Source organism: Aplidium turbinatum, chromosome 8 (assembly GCF_918807975.1).
Source record: "Aplidium turbinatum chromosome 8, kaAplTurb1.1, whole genome shotgun sequence".
Taxonomy (NCBI): Eukaryota; Metazoa; Chordata; class Ascidiacea; order Aplousobranchia; family Polyclinidae; genus Aplidium; species Aplidium turbinatum.
The window spans coordinates 3,177,391-3,196,309 of record NC_137479.1 but is presented as its reverse complement, the minus strand read 5'-3'; the positions used below and the strand labels follow the sequence as shown (position 1 = coordinate 3,196,309).

Sequence of the window (18,919 nt, the reverse complement as noted above, 5' to 3'; positions counted from 1 at the left end):
ATAGTGAGCGCAGAGTGTTCAAAAAGGAGTGGACGACGAAATACTTTTTTACCGAAGTGGGATCAACTGCGGTATGCCTTATTTGCCAAAAAAACGTTGCTGTTTTGAAAGAATACAACATCCGCCGCCATTTTGACACCAATCATGCAAACCATCATAGCAGCCTGTCTTAATCTTCCGTTTTTTTTGTCCCTTTGTTATTCGTGTGACAAACTATATGTAAGTGGCGGCTCGATCACTTGGCCCGCCAGTCTAAGAACAAAATAATTTTGGCCCCTAATTCAAAAAGTGTGCCCACCCCTGCTCCAACCCCAACCCTCGCTGACCGCAGTTTCCGCAAACATTTTTCCGCCGTTTCCGCTAACCTTTACCCTAACTCTAAACATAGAGTAATCTATGCTCTAACCCTCGCTGATCGCAGTTTCCGCAAACGTTTTTCCGCAATTTCCGCTAACCGCAGTCTCCACTTACCCTAACTCGGCCCTAGCTCTAACAATCGAGTAATCTATGCTCCCTAACCCTCGCTGATCGCAGTTTCCGCAAACATTTTTCCGCAATTTCCGCTAACCGCAGTTTCCGCTTACCCTAACTCAGCCCTAACTCTAACAATCGAGTAATCTATGCTCTCTAACCCTAACCCTCGCTGATCGCAGTTTCCTGCTGTGTGTAGGGCTGGTGTGGGCACAAACTCCATCCAATGCTACACTTGCCTCCTCTGGGTTCACAAAACGTGCAGTGGCCTAAGAGGAGGTCTGAAACCCGACCCATCCTTCAAGTGTAAAAGATCTGCAGGAGAAGTCCGGCCCATAGAGGGTAGAACTATCACTGACATCCAAATAGATGATGGAAAGTTAGAAGTGGTAGACGCTTTCTGTTACTTAGGTGACATGCTCAGTGCAGGTGGAGGTAGGCTATCGTCCTCAGCTCCACTACTAGAGTGAAGACAGCCTGGGCTAAATTCAAACAACTACTGCCCATACTCACCAGCAAAGATATCCCCCTTTCCAGTAAAGGCAGGGTCTACAACAGCTGTGTGATGTTGTTTTCGAGTGAATGCTGGGCTGTGACAAAAGAGGTACTAGGAAGAATCAAACGAAATGACAACGCAATGATACGGTGGATCTGCAACATCAGACCGCAAGAGAACCAGTACACCAGCTCAGACACTCTACTCGCCAGGCTGGGCTTGCGAAAGATTGAAGATGACCTCCGATTCAACCGTCTCCGCTGGTTTGGACATGTTGAAAGGAGCAGCGGATGGATAAATCAATGCCGAGATGTGCCAGTAGCTAGTACAAAGAAGCCTGGACGACCTGGACCTCCCAGGAAGACATGGAGTGACACCGTAAACGATGACAGGAAGCGGTGGCAGATGACCAACACTAGCCCCCTAGATCGTGATGAATGGAGACTGAGGATTTGCCTTGCCAGACCCTGTCCTACCCTGATTCTAGGAAATGAGACGTAAAACAGGAAGAAGAAGAATAACTATATTTAATATATTATATATATATATTAATTATGGCTGTGGCTATATTACACTATGTAGTGTAAATATAGCCTCAATAGCGTTACCAGATAAGGAATTCTACCCTAAATTGAGAAAAGTTTAAAGCTGTTGAAAACAAAAAGTTGTATTTTGGAATTTATTTTTAGTTCTGGGCCAAGATCAAAACCCTAACCTTATTCTTAACTCTAATCCTTACCTTAACCCTTCCTAGCTTTAATCCTAACTCTGACAACACCTGATTGTAATCAAGGCAACAAGTGGGTAAAAATAGCCACCTTGATTATTTATCTTGTCATGTTTTCAGTTTAAGGTGTACTAATAGATGTGATTGCTGCTGTAGTTTGTTGTGGGGTTAGTTAGCATGAACAAATATTCTCCACCAAGCAGTGATGATGATGAAGATGATTTTTCTTTTTGCCCACCGCCTGTCACCAACCATCACTCACGACAGCCTGTAGAAAATGATGAACAACTGTCATGGTTTCATGTATGTTTTTGTCTTGTCAAACTACTATTAGAAAAGTATTTTGTGAAGTACCATTATTATTTGTGCAATAAGTTGAGTTTTGCTTTTTGCAACATGATTGTTAAATATTTCATGTTCAGATTGAACGATCTTTGTCTGCCTAATGCTGCGATTTCAATGTGGTACGCTAATAGCTTTTTTTGCAAACTTAACACAGTTCCCTAAATCCCTAGTCATTAAAACTGTTCCGAAAAAACTATTCAATCTATGGAATTGTTTTGAATTGAATTGAACATTAGTGAAATTGTTATTGGCAGTGCTTCAGTGACGATAATGAGTATTGCCGGCTTAATTTAGTAGTAAATCAGGGTCATTTTTTCAGGAAAACGTGAGAAAAGCCTTTTTATCTCAAGAAGATTGGCAAAGGGTCAATTTGACCCAAGAAGAAGTAAGTTGTATATTTATTTTGAATTAAACTGTTTTATTTCCTTCTATTTTGTTTGTGATGACCTGCTCATGATAGCCGTTAGCTAGGTTAACGTACTTTTGTCAACAACAAGTTGTAATAAAATTTGTATTTTTTTTCATCTTTTATTGATTCCTTGTTGAGCATTCTAAGAACTGGATTCTGAGTTGTATTATCATTGGTTGTGATCTAGACGTAGTACTGTATTAACATCAAAGGCAGGCATTGTGATGATTTGTCATATCTCCTTTGTTGCATGCTTTTGATTGCATTGTCTGAAATATGATCTACCACAGGGCTTCCCAAGCTGTGGATCTCCACATTAATGATGTACAGATTCACCCTCAGTTTGTACACAGTGGTGACATGGTAGTTTAGTCCGGGTTTGCAATTGATTGAGTTGCTGCCATGCCTATGATTAAGCTTAGGCTTTGTCTAAAACAGATGTTCTTAAATTTTATCGCGTTAGCTGGAGTTGAAAAAACAATCGTCGTTTGACCTTCGATTTTGATGAAAACATTTCTGTGTGCCCCTTCACAAGTTCACATAAAATCTTCTTCATCTTTGAAGTATTGCCTCGATTACCAAAACATAAAGTTTAATGCACAGAAAAAATACAGTTTTGCACGAAACCTTTGCTGAGATTTTCTTAGAATTTCTCATGCTCACACCTTGGTGTCGTCCGATTTCCAGGCAATTCGGAATTTTCGATCAGTTTGCGAAGAACCTTCACCGAGTGAACAACTGCGTCCTGAAGTTCACCAAAACATCCTCCGAAGACTCGCCACATGCATAGGGCAAGTTGTGGTTGGAGACAGTGAGCTAGTTGCTAATATCGCCACTTACTGGAAAGATTGTGCTGCCCCTCATCGATCAACTACAACCAACATATCAAGGTTAGCCAATCTATCATTCAATCATAAAACAACTTGGTGCAACTTCATATAAAAATGCTTTGAAATAGTGAAGTCACATGATGCCATAATTAACTACACGTTTGTCTTTGTAATTCGTTAGCACAAGTGTCGTGGCAATGGCAGTAAGTAATGTTACATGCGTCCAGCCGTCCATGCAAGACATTTTCAATTTCTATTTGCAGGAGCACAGTTTGCCAAATGGCAGTGAAGTCTGAAGGAGTCATCTTGGATTGCTCGTTATGTTTGGACCTACGACAAACTTATGACGTGAACGACAATTACACTAGGCTCACATGCCCAGCGAGTTCTTCGTTTGTAGGTTGGGACTTAGTCGTTACTTCGTGATTACTCTCATGTTTTACTTACTCTGCTAGTCTGCTCCCATGTTTCTATCCCCCTCCAGTTTCTCTTCACATTGCCCTTCAAGCCTCTTTATTTAGCATCAGGGAAGTTCAGGCGCATTACCTTGCTTCAATGGGCTTACCTTTTCCTTGATTGCAATTTTATTAGCCCCTTTCTTTACTAATTCATTTTCATCTTTTACAATTGCTGTAACAACAAAAGCTGACAACTCAAAGGTTTAATTGGAAATTTAAACTGGAAATGCTACTCATACGTTGCGTCTTCATATATTGTGGTTCCGTAATGGCTCGAAGCAGTAGCTCTTGTCTGAGCTTCAGCTGTAGATCCTAATTTGACTTGATTGCAAAAATTATATTATTTTAGGTGCAAGCGAGAGCATCAAAGCAGTTGGCGCCGGCCAGTTTGGAAGGGTTTTTCAAGCCATCGATAACAAGACGAACCAGAAGTATGTCATGCAGTGGATGTTCACATGATTGCGCAACATATCTAGTGGTTCGCATCCAGCATGTTATTATGAACGTCTAGAGCAACATCTGTGTGGTGAATCGTCTAGTTCCAGAGTACCATGCTCTTAGTTTCATTCCATGTTTGCAACTGACGTCTTTGTTGCTTCCAATTTGAAGTTAGCATCTCTGCTTGATTACGAGCAAACAGATAACCAGTGGAAACTGCTGGCCCTTTCATCTAATATATTCTTTTCCAATGCGTTGTTGTTTGTCGCTCTGTCATAAACTTCTCGCAGTAACATAATCGATTGATTTGTTAGATTTGCTGAGAAGATCGTGACTTTGGGGGATTTTTGCAAGGATGAGGTGGAAATATTGAGCAGCATTGATCACCGGCACATTGTAAGTTACTCAGGTGTGATGTTGATTCATCGTTCTGTGCGGTTGAAGAAGCGTAAAATGCCTGTTTTTGTTTGATTACGTTTTTATTTTTAGTTTTATATGAACTGTAATGCCATCTGAAATTTCTCCATTTCTATGGCGACCGCGGTTGTTCTTTATTGCAGTGTTCTGTTTTTCGCTACTTACCACAAGTAAAATGCCACACAATGAAAGTTTAACACAAGTTGTGTTGTTGGAGGACCAGCAGCTACTTCTCATATTGGTATCTTTCATTACTTTCTGTGACCAACTGTCACATCGGCTGTGCGGCGTGGTAGTGAAAGTTCTTACACGACGCGCCGAAGTACCTTGGTTCGACTCCTCCCGAAAGCACATGGCTGTGTGTAAGATTGAGCATATATGCATAGTTTCATGGTTGATTGAGCATATATGCATAGTTTCATAGTTGATTGAGCATATATGCATAGTTTCATGGTTGATTGAGCAATTGAGCATATATGCATAGTTTCATGGTTGATTGAGCATATATGCATAGTTTCATGGTTGATTGAGCATATATGCATAGTTTCATGGTTGATTGAGCATATATGCATAGTTTCATGGTTGATTGAGCATATATGCATAGTTTCATGGTTGATTGAGCACATATGCATAGTTTCATGGTTGATTGAGCATATATGCATAGTTTCATGGTTGATTGAGCATATATGCATAGTTTCATGGTTGATTGAGCATATGTGCATAGTTTCATGGTTGTCTTGTTTATTATATTGACATCGTTTATGATTGGCAACCGCGTCTCTTCTGAAACAATCGAATCGCGTGCGATCAAAATCAAGTAATCTGGCTTCTAGTTAAACCCATTGGTGTGACACATCAGCATCGGCACAGGTGTTCATCTTCATGTTTGTAATCATCACCAGCATCCTCGAAGACGAGGAATAGCCATCAATTGTTGTGATTTGAAATTCTAACAACTCATGAATTTATGATCAAAACTGTAGAAAGAGGGAATAATGGCGTTTGCTTTGTCATTCTAACCTCCCTATTTCTGTTTAATATGTATTCAGTTGCAATCTTCGCTTGAAGCAGTTTGCGCATCATCACGGATTATCTGTTTCCATGTGTCACGATAATCTGCTAGCTCGCCCAGTGTTGCCAAATTGAGTTTGGTCTATGCCTGGATGTGGTTATGCCATCACATGTTACATGCATAACTCCTGCACAGTGGTTGCTGCCTTTTAACTTCATGCCATGCGGATGTCGCCATTCTTCTGGAATTCCATTTCTCCATGGTACTTTGTTTTTCGTTGACAAGATTGCAACTATCGATCTATTAACTCATTCAGAGTTGTCTCTGCAATCTTTGAGGATTCATTATCCAGTTTGGTCTTCGCAATAATATTAATCAACGTGACTTACAAGCCTGTGTAAGATTGCCACTTCATCGTTGAGCATCACATCTCCATCCATGGCTTTCAATTGGCTCAACCCACTTAGGACCATACGTATCTTGTAAATCAGAGAGGAACGTTTTTTATTCATGTCTGCTGCAAGTTTATTGTAATCTCATTACTCCACACAGATTGAAATTGCTTCTAAACTTATATCAAGCAAACAAAAATGTAGCTGTGTCACTATACACAGCTTCATATGACATGCTGTTCCTTGAACTTTTGCAGGTGAAATTATTGGGAGTAATACGCACACCAGCTGGCGTCCATCTGTTCATGAACTATGCAGGCGGGGGGAGCGTGGATCAGCTGCTGCAAGAAGGCGAAGGATTTGTTGGTTTGACTTCTGACAAAAACTTGTTTGCGGAGTTCTGGTCTGTCCAGTATTACAAACAGGTATGCCATTACGTTTTAGGCAATAAGATGTTTATACTTTGGAAAATAAAAATTATACAGTCGTTAAGTGTAAAAAATCGTAACGTTTGCTAAATGTTTTGTAACATCTCGTTTAGTGATCCACCGGAGGCAGGATGTTCTAACCAGAAAATGTTAACTCCGGCTGGAGGCCGGAGATTCCGGCCTTTGTTAATATCTACCCCATATAAGCAATGTGGTTGTTCCATCACTAATCTTGTTTTAGTGCGCCGCTTTGCTATCGGGGATTGTATCGGCCAAACTTAGCCGATTGCCCGATATCACCGACAATGATATTGGTACATCTCTCCTGTCATTACATAAGTATCTACCGTACGTAGATTGTGTTGTGGCAGCTGTAATAATGACATGCAGAGCATAGTCTCATGCTCGTGTGTCTAACCAAGTTTCGTTCTTGCGCAACAAATGGCTTAATACGAGATGCATCTTTCAGGTGATGTCCGCCCTGTATTACCTGCATGGCAGACGGATCGTGCACTGTGATGTGAAAGCCAGCAACGTGGTACTATCTTCTGATAAGACTCACTGCTTCCTGGCCGACTTCGGTGAAGCTTGTTGTGTGGACGCCAACCAGCAGTTCGTCCAAGTGCGGTCTCCTAGCATGCTGGTTGGTAAGTTGCGTGCTGTATTGCAGTCATGCGCTCAAGACCGATGCTGCTAGTACTGTAGTTTCAAACATGTGGTTGCTGTGTCCGCTGTTCACCGCGTGTTTGCTTCAAGGCTACTTTCTCAATTTCTTGTTTGATTTGCCTGGCATATGTAGTCACGCCTTTTTGACAGCAATCATAGCGACCTATCTACACAGGCCCCGCCAACGCGCGAACCCATAATCATGACTGGAGGCCAGCGCAATTGTAATTTTAAATTTTAGGCTGAATGTACTTAATTCCTTTTTGAATTGATATGAAAAAGCAAGTTGCCAAAATGTGACCGCCGAATCCTAAATCACTGCCAAACTCCTGGTTTCAATTTGTAAAAGGACAAATCTGTTTCTAACAATGTTGCCAAACGCATTCGGATTTACTGCATAAGTACACAATCTAGTTAAATTTGCATGATGACAGGAGCACGAAAGTAGACCAAAATTAACCCAAACTCACATAAAGACTATACTGTATTTAGCAAGTACAAATTTAATCATCAACTTCTGCCAACGATCCTGACTGCTATCAAGCATATCAAGATCAGCCGCCGGTCAATTTTGACGCTTATACTTTGACATGACCAGTGTATACATGAGCCTACAATCCTACATATGGCCATAAGTATCGCGGTTGAAACCACTGACAGCGACGGGTCTCCTACTATTCGGTGAGTCCGATTCGGTGAGTCCGATTCGGTGAGTCTGATTCGGTGAGTTCCTAACCTCTAACCCCTAATCCTAACCCCGAACCCTAAAACGGCAATGATAATTAGGCTACGGTACCCGATAATTTAAAAAAAAATTGAAAAAATCCCCCGTTAAGGGATCGGACTCACCGAAACGGGCCATTCCGGACAGCGACGCAGGTATGAACGCAATCTTGTTGTTCTCAGGTACCGAGCACTCCATGAGTCCCGAGGTGGTGACTGTGGGCAAGTACTACTTTCTCAGCGATGTTTGGTCGGCCGGCTGCTTTCTCCTGCACATGTTGAACGGGAAGACCCCTTGGTCCATCGTGTGCCCCTCCTTGGACACTTACTTACTCGCCATCCCTAAAAGGTTTGGTCTAACGTTGTTGTAACATTAGAAGGGGGCAAATCAAGCTTAATTTTCTTCAGCGCTTTTCGATTCTTTTTGCAGTTTTCACTTGGGCGTTTGAACAAGCTATGTTTGTTATGTCATACTGTATGTAAGAAGATTAATCGTTTGTAGAAAATAACGCTCCTTTATTGCTCGGGCGGTTCGGAGATAGGAGAAGCAATATGTTGTGGTATTCCACAAAACTTTTGTCTCTGCCATCAGACAATGCAACTTTCTTATGATTTTATTTACTTTTTCAGAGTAATTGCAGTTGAACTTTATGAAACAAAAACAGCGTCTTTGTTTAAACAGCTTTTATTTATGAACTGTACGTTTGAATGAGCTTTACAGATTGCAGGTTAATATGAAAGCCCCTTGTGCGCAGGCCATGTGGTCTACTGAGGGAAGTTCCTGATTGGAGCCGAAGTCTAACCAAGTCTATTCTTTCCTCTTCGTTTGCTGAGTTGCATCAAAGAAAAAGTGCCATGGAATTATTGGGTTTGGCTGAAAAAAATATTCGAATCTTAGCTTCCACAAATACTCCAAGGTACGTCCAACGCACGTGACTTGTTCATGTTCTGTTGAAATTGCATGGAGTTTGTCTGACTTCTGGTGGTGACTCAGTGATGCATAACAATAACTTTGTATTTCACGAAATGCTAACGTAACGATGATGTGTTGTCATAGTCATAATGAGCGCGGTGCCGCTTGTGTCCGGTGCTACGAAGCAGTGGTAATTCTGCGGTATGCGCTTGTCATTCCTCCCACAGTACCTGGCAAAACATTTGCAAACTTATTCAATGTTCACTAAAGCTTCACTTTTGTAGCATGCGGATAAGCTAAATCTAGCGGGGATCTTCGAAGGGTTTTAGACGAAAAGTCATGCTCTAGTAGGCCGAAAATAGGGACTATGATATGACAATTCCAACACGCCCAAATTTATGCTTCTGGACCGTCATTTACCCCCTTGAACATTCCCCTTGAAGATTGCCACTTAGTTATTACAGACATTTTCATGCAGTGTTGCCATTTAGAATAATATTAGCACTTTAATTTTTTTTTTGTCTAACAAAATTAATTAATTTATGCATAATGAAGAGTTTTTTTTAATTAACCAAAATCTAAAATTATGTTTGAGTTGTTATATGACATGTGTTATCGAATTTAGCTTAAAGCAATTAATATTTTTTTTCGAATGGCAACGCCTGTTCTGCTTAGAAAATGGCAAAATTGCAATTTCCATTGTTTATACAGAATTGGTTTGAGTGATAGTATAAAGCAACTGGGTCAGTTTGTTACATAATGATAGTTCTTAGTCTAAGCTTTTCTAACAGGCTACAGCTTTTGGTAAAAGTAACTTTTAGCCTATTGGAATCTGATATAGTACCGCACTATCCAGGACCAGGTAAAGGTGTCCAGTAGCTCATGTTGTCTTGTTGATGTCTTTTATTTGGTATTGCCCTTGTGGTAATTCCAATCGAGTCCGAATATCCATCGGGTAAGAATAAAAGACTGGAAAGTGTAAAAGCAAATGTTGTCCAGGAAAGGAAAACGAAAGACATGAAGGGACAGTCACTCTGGATTTCGTTTTATGTATGTTTCGACGTTTCGCATTCAAACAAAAATAAAATGACCATCCATCCATCCATCCACTCTGGATGGGGATAAACTGGAAGTGGTTGAAACGTTCTGCTACATAGAAGATGTTTTGAGTATGGATGGAAGAGTGCAAGATTCAATAATATTAAGAATAAGAGCTGGTTGGAGAATATTCATGGAAGTGTCCGGGATTTTGTGCGGAAGAGTAGACTACTTTCCCGGATAATGAGAGGCATTGTTTATAAGACAACATAAGAAGTACAATGTGCTATGTAGATGAAAGATGTGTAAAAAAATTTGAAAGATAAAATTAGAAATAAAAGTATTCGTGAGATGACACAAGTATAGAAGACAACCCTGAGTTTCTTATAAGCAGCCACCGTTTGCGATGGTATGGGCGTAGACTGTGTCTGTGGCTTTAGTAATGGCAAAAACATATTTCTATCCACAAGAAGAAATTTTGGGAGACCAAACAAGAGATGGCTAGAGTTGGTAAATGGTAATGGAAGAAGACGTCATTGTGAGGAAACTGGATAGGATTAACTGCAATAACCTGAAAGCATGGACAAAGGGCTGAAAAAACTGGTGGACCCCTGCTAGCGTGGACAAACGCAAGGTTTCATCTATTAAAGGAGAGACAAATGGATAATAATGATTGACTCTAAACTGACACCTGCATTCCAAGTACTGGTAGCCTACTGCGTGGTGTGCTGAAGAATCCTGCAAAGTTGTTTGATCTTGACAGCCCTGCATTTAAGTTTATTTTTTTAACCCTAGAAACGTTTTCAGTTGCAAAATACTGCCCAGAAATATGTGTACTGTGTAGGCTTAAGGCAAAGAGTTCCACAAGCGACAACAATTAGGTTACATATGAAAACTTAAAGGAATGTTGCAAGTTTTCTTGTAATTATCATTAAAGTATTTCAGTGACAAAATGGACATATCTTTGAAGTTGGAAACCAAAGTCTAAACATATGCTCAGACTACATGGACAGAAAAAATCTGAAAACAGTGCCTCTCCATCAGGGTTGTCGGTATTTTACCCAAGCCAAAAAAAACCGAGTAAGACACTTAAAAAAACCCATAAAAAAACCCAGAGCATCATATTTGTCCATTTTTACCAGAAAATTGAAAAAATGAACCAAAGTACTACAAGGTACTTAAAACAAACTTCAAATTAGGACTTAAGGATGTGATTGTGAAGGAAATTTTCAAGGATAAATTGAAAACACAGTGGATATTTCTGTACACAAAAATCAAGTAATGCCACTTTGTACTACACTAAAACTCATTTATGCAAGAAGGCCTCATAGTTAAACAGCCCTAGTGCATTATTTTATTGAGTTATGCCAGCATGTGCTGTGAGTGAGAGGCACTTCATTGGTAAAAAGTAGTATTTGAGGTGAAATAAGCATAAATCTACCTTTTTTGCATCTTTTTTAAATAAAACCCAAAAAAGCCCAGGTTTTTTTAAAAAAAAAAAACCATGCGGGTTGGGCTTTTTTTAAAAAAAACGGGGTTTTTCTCAACCCTGCTCTCCATGGCATTGATTTTAGAAGTAGGTTATTGACTTATTAACTATGAACTAATTCGTGGAGGGGCCAGAGAGCTACCAAAAGCTTCTTTGTTGTAAGTAAATCATAAATCTCATAAATTCATACTAGTAACTTGTTTTCTGGATCGTCCATGAAAAAGCCCTTAGGCTACTAAAAGAAGCACCTTTGGCATTAAAAAAAATCCAAGAAAATTTGCAAAAAACTGTTAGGCTACCAAAACTCTATAAAGTAACCCAGTAAGAAACCAAGACTAAAGACGTCACAAAGATCTTAAAGTTCTCAAATCCTTGGATGGACCATTTAATTCTTAAAAAAAAGTTGACAGCTATGTAAATTGTTATCAAGCGGAAATCATCAATACCGGTACTGTATTATAAAGACAAATTGTAGCTTACAGAAAGTAGCCACGTTACACCAGAGATACATCCTCATCCATTCCATAATCTAGCGATACGTTTAGGTCAAAAAAAAAGACACAGCAACCCCCAATTTCACACCTACACAATAACTTTGCAGGTCTGTTTAGAAAAAATTGCATCAAAACCTGATGTGACACTAAAAGACTTCAGCGAAGCAATAGGCACTTTTTTATTATATTTTAAAAATTATCTGTTTTGGTATCACAAACAGTGAATATTTTTGAAATGTCCAACATTTTTAACACACATGTTCAAGGGGGTAAACATTATTTTTTAGCGCTAAAAGTAAGATTATTGGTGTTTTTGCATGTGTTTTCATATTTTGAGGGAGTTACAGAAAAACTTTTGGCCTAAGTCCCCCCACTAAAGCTCTTCCTTGGTGGGAGTAAGTCACCATGTTCCTAGGCCTCAAAAGTCGTAGCAAAAACTGCGAATTAAAAACAAGCTTACCTAACCCAGAGCATGTTACATGGTTGGTTGGTTGGTGAAGCGCCACTTGGCATTGCTTGAAACTGCAAATCTGTGAATGACTTTACAAGTGATCCATTGCTTTCGCTTAATGCTTAGACCGGAGAGTCCTGGCTACGAGGTTAACGTCTCAATCGAACTGACATCGATCGAACCCTCCTCCGCCCAAAACCTTTTCACCATTCCTGATCCTTGCATGGCTAACACCGGGTGCAGGTGATGCTTGGTTGTTTTTATACTTTAATTCCAACGTTATCAGACGCTGAAAATGGGTGATGCAGTTTGATGGCAACACTGAATGCGGCCTCCTGTTGAACTTTCAAAGCCTTGCAGGCAATGTGGCCTATGTCATTATTTCCTGCTTTTGTCGAGAGAATGTTCATGCACCATTCGAGAGAGCTTCTCACATCTGCAGCTCAACTTCAAGTTTAAATAGAACTTAAGCAATGAGTTCGTCTACTGTAGTAACGGCCACGTTCTGACGCAGGCATCCAACCTTGTTCGGTATTTGTCATCGATTTGAAATTTGAGGCTATAGAATCCAATGTCAATCTAACCGTGTGACGCCATTAAGGGTGTTTGACGAATAGCAAGAAGGTAAAACCAATTGTTTGAAGTTGTTCCAGAAACAACCTACAACGTTTTCGGATCAACAATCATACGATTTATTTATGCTTGACTGACTTCACGTACCTTCCATCTTCTATCCGATAGAAGATGTCGGCTAATATTCTGTTTTGTGATAAAACCATATACACGCTCCAATCGATTCTGGTGTCACCGTGTGCTCAATTGCAGGGAGGACAATGTTGCCAATGAACAACTGGATGGTTCAGCTACATCGCTAGATGGCGCAAATAATCCACTGGATGACGCAGGTAGGTAATGCGTCCAGTAGAATTTGGATGTTGATCGTTGCTCTGGCTTCAAGTCCAAGTTATTGCGTTGTCATGATAACGCTCATACAGATGGAAGTCATGGCTTGGATTATTACAGAAAAAAAGAGTAATGGCAGGGGTGAGAATTGAACCCACGTCATCGAAAGGGCTACTTCTGTAACTCTAACCCTCAAAGCGCTACGTTGCCGAAATGTTTAGTTAATTTACTTTCCATCAAAATAGTTTCAAAAAAACGCTCACAATGTCACGTTCATGAGTCACATGACTGCAGTCAGCTGATTTAAATCTTGCCTTTTGATTGGTCAATAAACTTCATTTGCTGCAGCGACCTGCAGATTACAAAACGCGCATCATAGTTTAAAGTGAGATCTCCGACAATCGGTTTTTGCGCTTGCTTGCTCAGATTTTTAATTTCCAAAAATCTGCTTTTTCCAAAATCTCTATTTTTGATGATACCCTCATTCAGGTTTCCTTCTGGATGGTGGAAGCAACTCGTGTGATCATCGCGAGGAATTGAACGAGCTGCTAGATTCCATCCAAGTGAGTGCTCTGTGTCTGTTTGGCATCGCATGGAGTCGTTTACGTATCATTGTTCGTTTATCATTGTTCAGCTCGTTAGCTCTGTTCCGTCCCGTTAGCTCAGTGGTTACGCGCCCGGCTCAAGATCACGCGCGCAAGTTCGACTCTCGGGGTGTGCGCTTGAGCAACGCACGATACGGACTGATCTCTATTCAGCGGCATCTAATGGATGGAATAATTCCCTGGCAACAACACATCAACAATCGGAAAACTTCACTCTGTCATTCTCGGTAACCGGCCCTGCGTCAAGAGCCTCTACAAGTATGCGAAACTACCAGGAATAACCTATCAAGGCTTTGTCAGTCCGAGGATAAAGATTCAAAACCATCCAAGCAGCTTGCGGAGTTTCCCACAAACATTCTGTATATCGCAGTAACCAAAGCCACTACCGCGTGGTAATTGTACGCACTGTCGTTAATACAAACTGTGCTTTAAACATTCATTTGAGCTCTAAGCAGAACACGGCTATCTACCACTGCATACATTCCTTTCAAGAAAGTATTAAATTCTTGAATTAGGGTAACCTGGAACTCTGTTGGTGAGTGTATCTTACCTTGACTTATTACACGTCGGTGTTCACGGTGCATTGGTTGAGTCGTTTTATATAGTCGTGTTTTATTTGGTGCTCACTTGTATTTGTTTACCAGTTTTAACAGCAGTGGCTTTAGTTACTCGATACGCAGAAATTTCTTGGGAAAAATATTTTGCGTTCCGCTTTAAATGATGCTGTCTTCCATCAACCACGACCACATGAGAAGGAGTGCCAAGCAAGTGTTTCTTGGGTCGCAACGTTGCGTTCTTCCGCATCCGATAGATCTCATCACGAAGTGGTGTCGTATTCGGTGCATTGCTTGCAAGACGCCTCAGTTCATTGCTAACTTTGTATGTGCAGATATCTGGACACGTGACCTCGTCAATCCAGAAACCTTCGTCGACTCACGGTAACTTCCAAGTGACGTCAGAGCTGCTACATACGTTTATCGCTTATACGTCATCGTCATTGAACACACAACCGCAAAAACTTTCAAATAAAACGTCTGGTTTGTGGTCATCTGCCGCCAAATTATTGATTGTAATTGTTGCTTTGCTTGTGCTACTGTTGAACAGATCATCTAACTATGGCATTGTTGTGATTAGGTTCCTCAAGGGATTATTGTTCGGAGCTGGATCAACTGCTCAACGACGTAAGTTTTTAACCGATCTTAAGCTGTGTGCTTGTTTTGACTATTGCATCACAATGGGCATTGTTCATCGGTTCACTTGTGCTGTGATGCGCTATGAACGTTATTTGCTTACAGGTTGGCATGCAGCCGAGCAACCCCCACTCTGATGGCCTTTTGACCACTCCTGCACTTAATGGCATTCTGCAAGAGGCAACAACCTGTACACCAGGTAACGTCATCACTACGATAGAGGACCACTACCAACATGACCGGCTGACCTGTTAGTTGACCAGCTATGATGTGTTTGTCTCGAGATCCGAGCCAGCGCTGGAATTGTGTGGAAAGTTCGCGTGAAACCTCATCTATGAACATGACAATCTATCTCATCTATCAAGTTGTTCATTTTCAATGACGCTTCTGCGTTTTGTCATTTTATGTTAGACTAAAAGATGTGGTTCTAGTTTCGTTCTTGCTGGTCTGTGAAGGTTTTGCTGTTGGTTGTTTGCGACGTTGACCCGACTGACTAGCGTGCTTTTAGATTACTTTCTTTTATATCGTGGGTGTTTGTGAAAAGAAAGTTTAGGTTTTAGACTTTAGAGACTCCCAAGGTAATCCCGCACGTGACAAATCTTAGGAATAAATTTTCCTTTTATTGCAGTCTCCTGTTTCCTCGACTTTGGAGCAAGGATTTCATCGGCGTCACATCCGGAAAGTCTTGCCGACGGTCACTTGGTGAGCCATTTGTTGTTTTTAAATTCTGTTGTTCCCTCGTTATGGTGATCTCTGCTACGTTTGTATGATGTTTATTAACGTTAGATAACGGTCTCCTAATGATGTTCTTCTGGTTGACAGGAACATGACGATGACCACCCCTCCAGACAAGGTGAGTGATCATCGGTTCCTCCCCATTGTAAGCAACCCCCAAGTAGTAACACAGTGATACAGTTTTAGTCGCATTTTCAGTTAAAATTTAATTAAAATCTATGTACAGTAGATTGAAAGTGTTTTTACTATATGATTTGTTGTTCCATCTTGTGGCGCTGGATTTTCTTTTCAAATTTATTTTGTTGTTTTCCAGCTAGACTAAATCAATCTCTCAGTATAAGAGTACTTTAAATAGTGAACCGACCATGTACCCTAATGACGTCATACGACTCATCGCAATGAAATCAACAATTATTTTCAGATGGAACTTGACTCGTCGTCGTCGTCTGGGGAAATGTGCCTTACCTGGTTGTTCAGACCTTGGAATTTTGTGAATTTAACGTCTATGCAACGTCACAATACGTTGGTCTGACAAAGGAATGATCGGGATTCCTTGCTTTTTGATTGCTCAAGCTCTAGGTGAAGGACGGTTGGCGTTTCTTGAAAGCAGCTTGATCTTTGTATATTTGGGATGACTATGCACGTATGAACGATGACGCATTGTGCACACCAAAGAAGATTCTTCACCGCCGTGTTGTTCTATCTTTTGTGCGTCCCCTGTTGTTCATTTTATCAACGTTTCTGGAGTTCTTGTTTATGAAAGTTCAGCGCCATTTTACAAGCAAGTTACTTTTTCATTCCGAAACGTTTGTTGCTTTTGATGAACGGAAGGATGTTCCTGAGCGGAAGTGTTGGTGAGATGTTGTTGATGAACGGAAGTTTGTTGGTGCAAGAAATCTTGTACCAGCTTACTTTGTTCATCTGCAGTAGTGTTGCCAGAGCAGCATCATCATGATACAAATTATGCTGCCTGGCTACCAATGAAATCGTCTGGTTTCTACCGATTGCTCTTGTTTTTATTTTTATCTGAAATTCGTCAGCATTCCTGCCGCTCTATTATTTTACATGTTGATCCATTGTCAAAACAGCTGGTATCCTGACCACGTTTATGAGCTCTTGCACTTCACGATGCCAGCTCAGTGGCCGATTGGTTTTGGCTCTAGTGTTGGTGGATCTGAGATTGATTCCAGATCGAGTCATACCGAAGACTTCAAAAACGATACCGATTGTGTTCGTCCTTGCACAGAGCAGTGAGAATAAATCGGGTAATAATCTGATGACATTCCGAATTTGGTATAAAATTTTTAAAAAATGAGCCCTATCGCTAAAAGACCTTAGCAGTTGTCGAGCGACAATAAATAAAACTATGATATTATTATAACAAGTCCACATCTTGTTTAGAAAATTCCGTTTTATCCGTCGACCCGTTGCCACACCCAACAACTTCCGTACTCGCCTCATCTTTGTTGCCTTGTCATATGCCCGTATATAGCTTGGATGTAATTTGTTTCGGGTTTATTGATGGCAACCCTTGTTTTTTTTATGAAACAAGTTTTTTCGTTCATTAAATCTTGAATGATCTTTTCTTGCACTCCTCATCCACTGTTTTGTATGCGCCGCAGATTTTCTAATATATTTCATATATGCAACGATCTGATTGGCTGCTCTCGTTTGCTCCCCTTTGTGATGGTCGCGTTGTCCTAGCTACATCCACTCGATGGTTGTCGAGTGAACCTTGCAAATTAAGATACTGTACCTCGATACTCTCTGAAGGGTCCATCTTCTGTCCATTTATCATGGCCATGTGAACCCCCGTCGATGACGGTAAAGGTCCCATTGTGGCCCTCGAGAGGTGGAGATAGTCCTCCAGTCGCTGGATGTCGGTTTCTGGAAGGGGAGCTTTTGGCCAGCCTTTTCTAGACCTGCCGAATCAACCGCCGCGTACCGGACTAGTGGAGAACCAGCAGGACCGCACTCATATACAAATCCCTTGAAGGTGATCTGCATGATGTCAGCAACTGGCGGCCCATCTCCATCTGCCGAAACATCTAGGGGGAATGCATATTAAATTTTTCTTTTCTTTTTGGTGATCGATTGTCAATGCATTGTTATGCGAATGAAAAACCTTTGCTAAAATGACCCAGTTTACACTGGTCATCAAAGGTTCTTTGAAAGGTGCCATTGTGGGGTAAAACGGACTGGTACATAACGGGCCACCATATTTAAAAATCCCTACATCAATGTAGTTGCAATCACGACCGATCCAAGGGATAGGCAAACCAGGTAGGGGAAGGTTTGGTTAGTTGAGCCGGGTAACGGTTGATCCATCCGGTTTTATCGCAACGTCGTGCATGATTAGTCAACCGTTTCATAACGAAAATATGGAAAAACTTGAAGTCCATCAGCACATGTAGTTTTAGGGATTTTCTACAAGCAGAAAAATTGTGAAGCAGTTAAATGTAAAATGGTAGGTAAAAGTAGTTTTGAGAAAAATAAGAAATGTGTTATTTTTTCCTACGATGTTTCATCGTTGTCTTAATGGAAATTCTGGGATAGGTAAGGGTAACTTACTCTTTGTTTTAGTAGTTCTAGTTGCTTGATTAGCCAGTTGGTTCTTGGCAATTTTTCATGAATTTTGAAAATGGCGGCGATGTTAACAGTTGAGCCACTTGCAATGTTCACGGTTGAGCCATGCCTTTATCATAAGGAATGTAGTTTATGAGCCGATGGTCCTAACGTACTGCCCTAATTTTGTTGTACCGTACTGTAATTGATGCGTACAACTGGTGTCCTAGCCGGGGGCGGTCCACTGCCCCCCTTAAACTTCCATAAGAGTAGTTTTTTCTGTAATGCGCCAGTTTGAAGGTGATTTTTTTAGCACTTATTTTTCTCGATTGCAACGCCACTGGTTGCTAATGTTCGTTTTCTTCACAAACCTCGCGAAATCGTTTAGAAAGGTAAAAGCACCTTCGTGCAAAGTTTCCTATTCAATGATTCTCAGTGTTTCAGAAATATAAATTTCTGTTCGTTCAGTGTTCACTGTTCTTTCATTTTAAGACACTAGACATAATACACAGTTCATATTTTTTTGATTGTTTATTTGCAAGATATTCAAGAGAAGAGTTTATTGTGATTGATACAGATTGAGCTCTGTTTTGGGATATCTTTTGGAAGTGAAATAATTGTGGATCAACCGTGAACAACGGGTGGCTCAACCGTGAAATTTAGGGTATCATTTGAGCCGGCTAAATTTCAATTTTGAAATGCCGACAAATGATATAAATCGGGG

The 18,919-nt window shown here is 40.7% G+C and overlaps 2 protein-coding genes across 3 annotated transcripts; both read left to right on the top strand.

Moving 5' to 3' along the window:
- The first annotated feature begins 1,108 nt into the window (after nt 1–1,108).
- Nucleotides 1,109–1,468, top strand: LOC145775438 (uncharacterized). The gene has a single exon (XM_082586733.1). The coding sequence runs from the start codon at nt 1,109–1,111 to the stop codon at nt 1,466–1,468; it is 360 nt and encodes a 119-aa protein (XP_082442859.1).
- Nucleotides 1,469–1,829: 361 nt separating this feature from the next.
- Nucleotides 1,830–17,274, top strand: LOC145775584 (uncharacterized). Of its 2 annotated transcripts, XM_082586891.1 has the most exons (19): nt 1,830–1,997; nt 2,359–2,424; nt 3,136–3,338; nt 3,542–3,678; nt 4,086–4,167; nt 4,489–4,570; nt 6,253–6,420; nt 6,893–7,070; nt 7,996–8,161; nt 8,568–8,729; nt 12,324–12,440; nt 13,023–13,102; nt 13,590–13,663; nt 14,595–14,643; nt 14,840–14,886; nt 15,001–15,094; nt 15,524–15,597; nt 15,718–15,748; nt 16,052–17,274. In XM_082586891.1, exons 1-19 carry the CDS (start codon nt 1,872–1,874, stop codon nt 16,060–16,062), a joined length of 1,947 nt encoding a protein of 648 aa, XP_082443017.1. In that variant the 5' UTR covers nt 1,830–1,871; the 3' UTR covers nt 16,063–17,274. The 2 variants fall into 2 exon arrangements, with proteins under 2 accessions (XP_082443017.1, XP_082443019.1); XM_082586893.1 differs by lacking the exon at nt 12,324–12,440.
- The last annotated feature ends 1,645 nt before the right edge of the window (nt 17,275–18,919 follow it).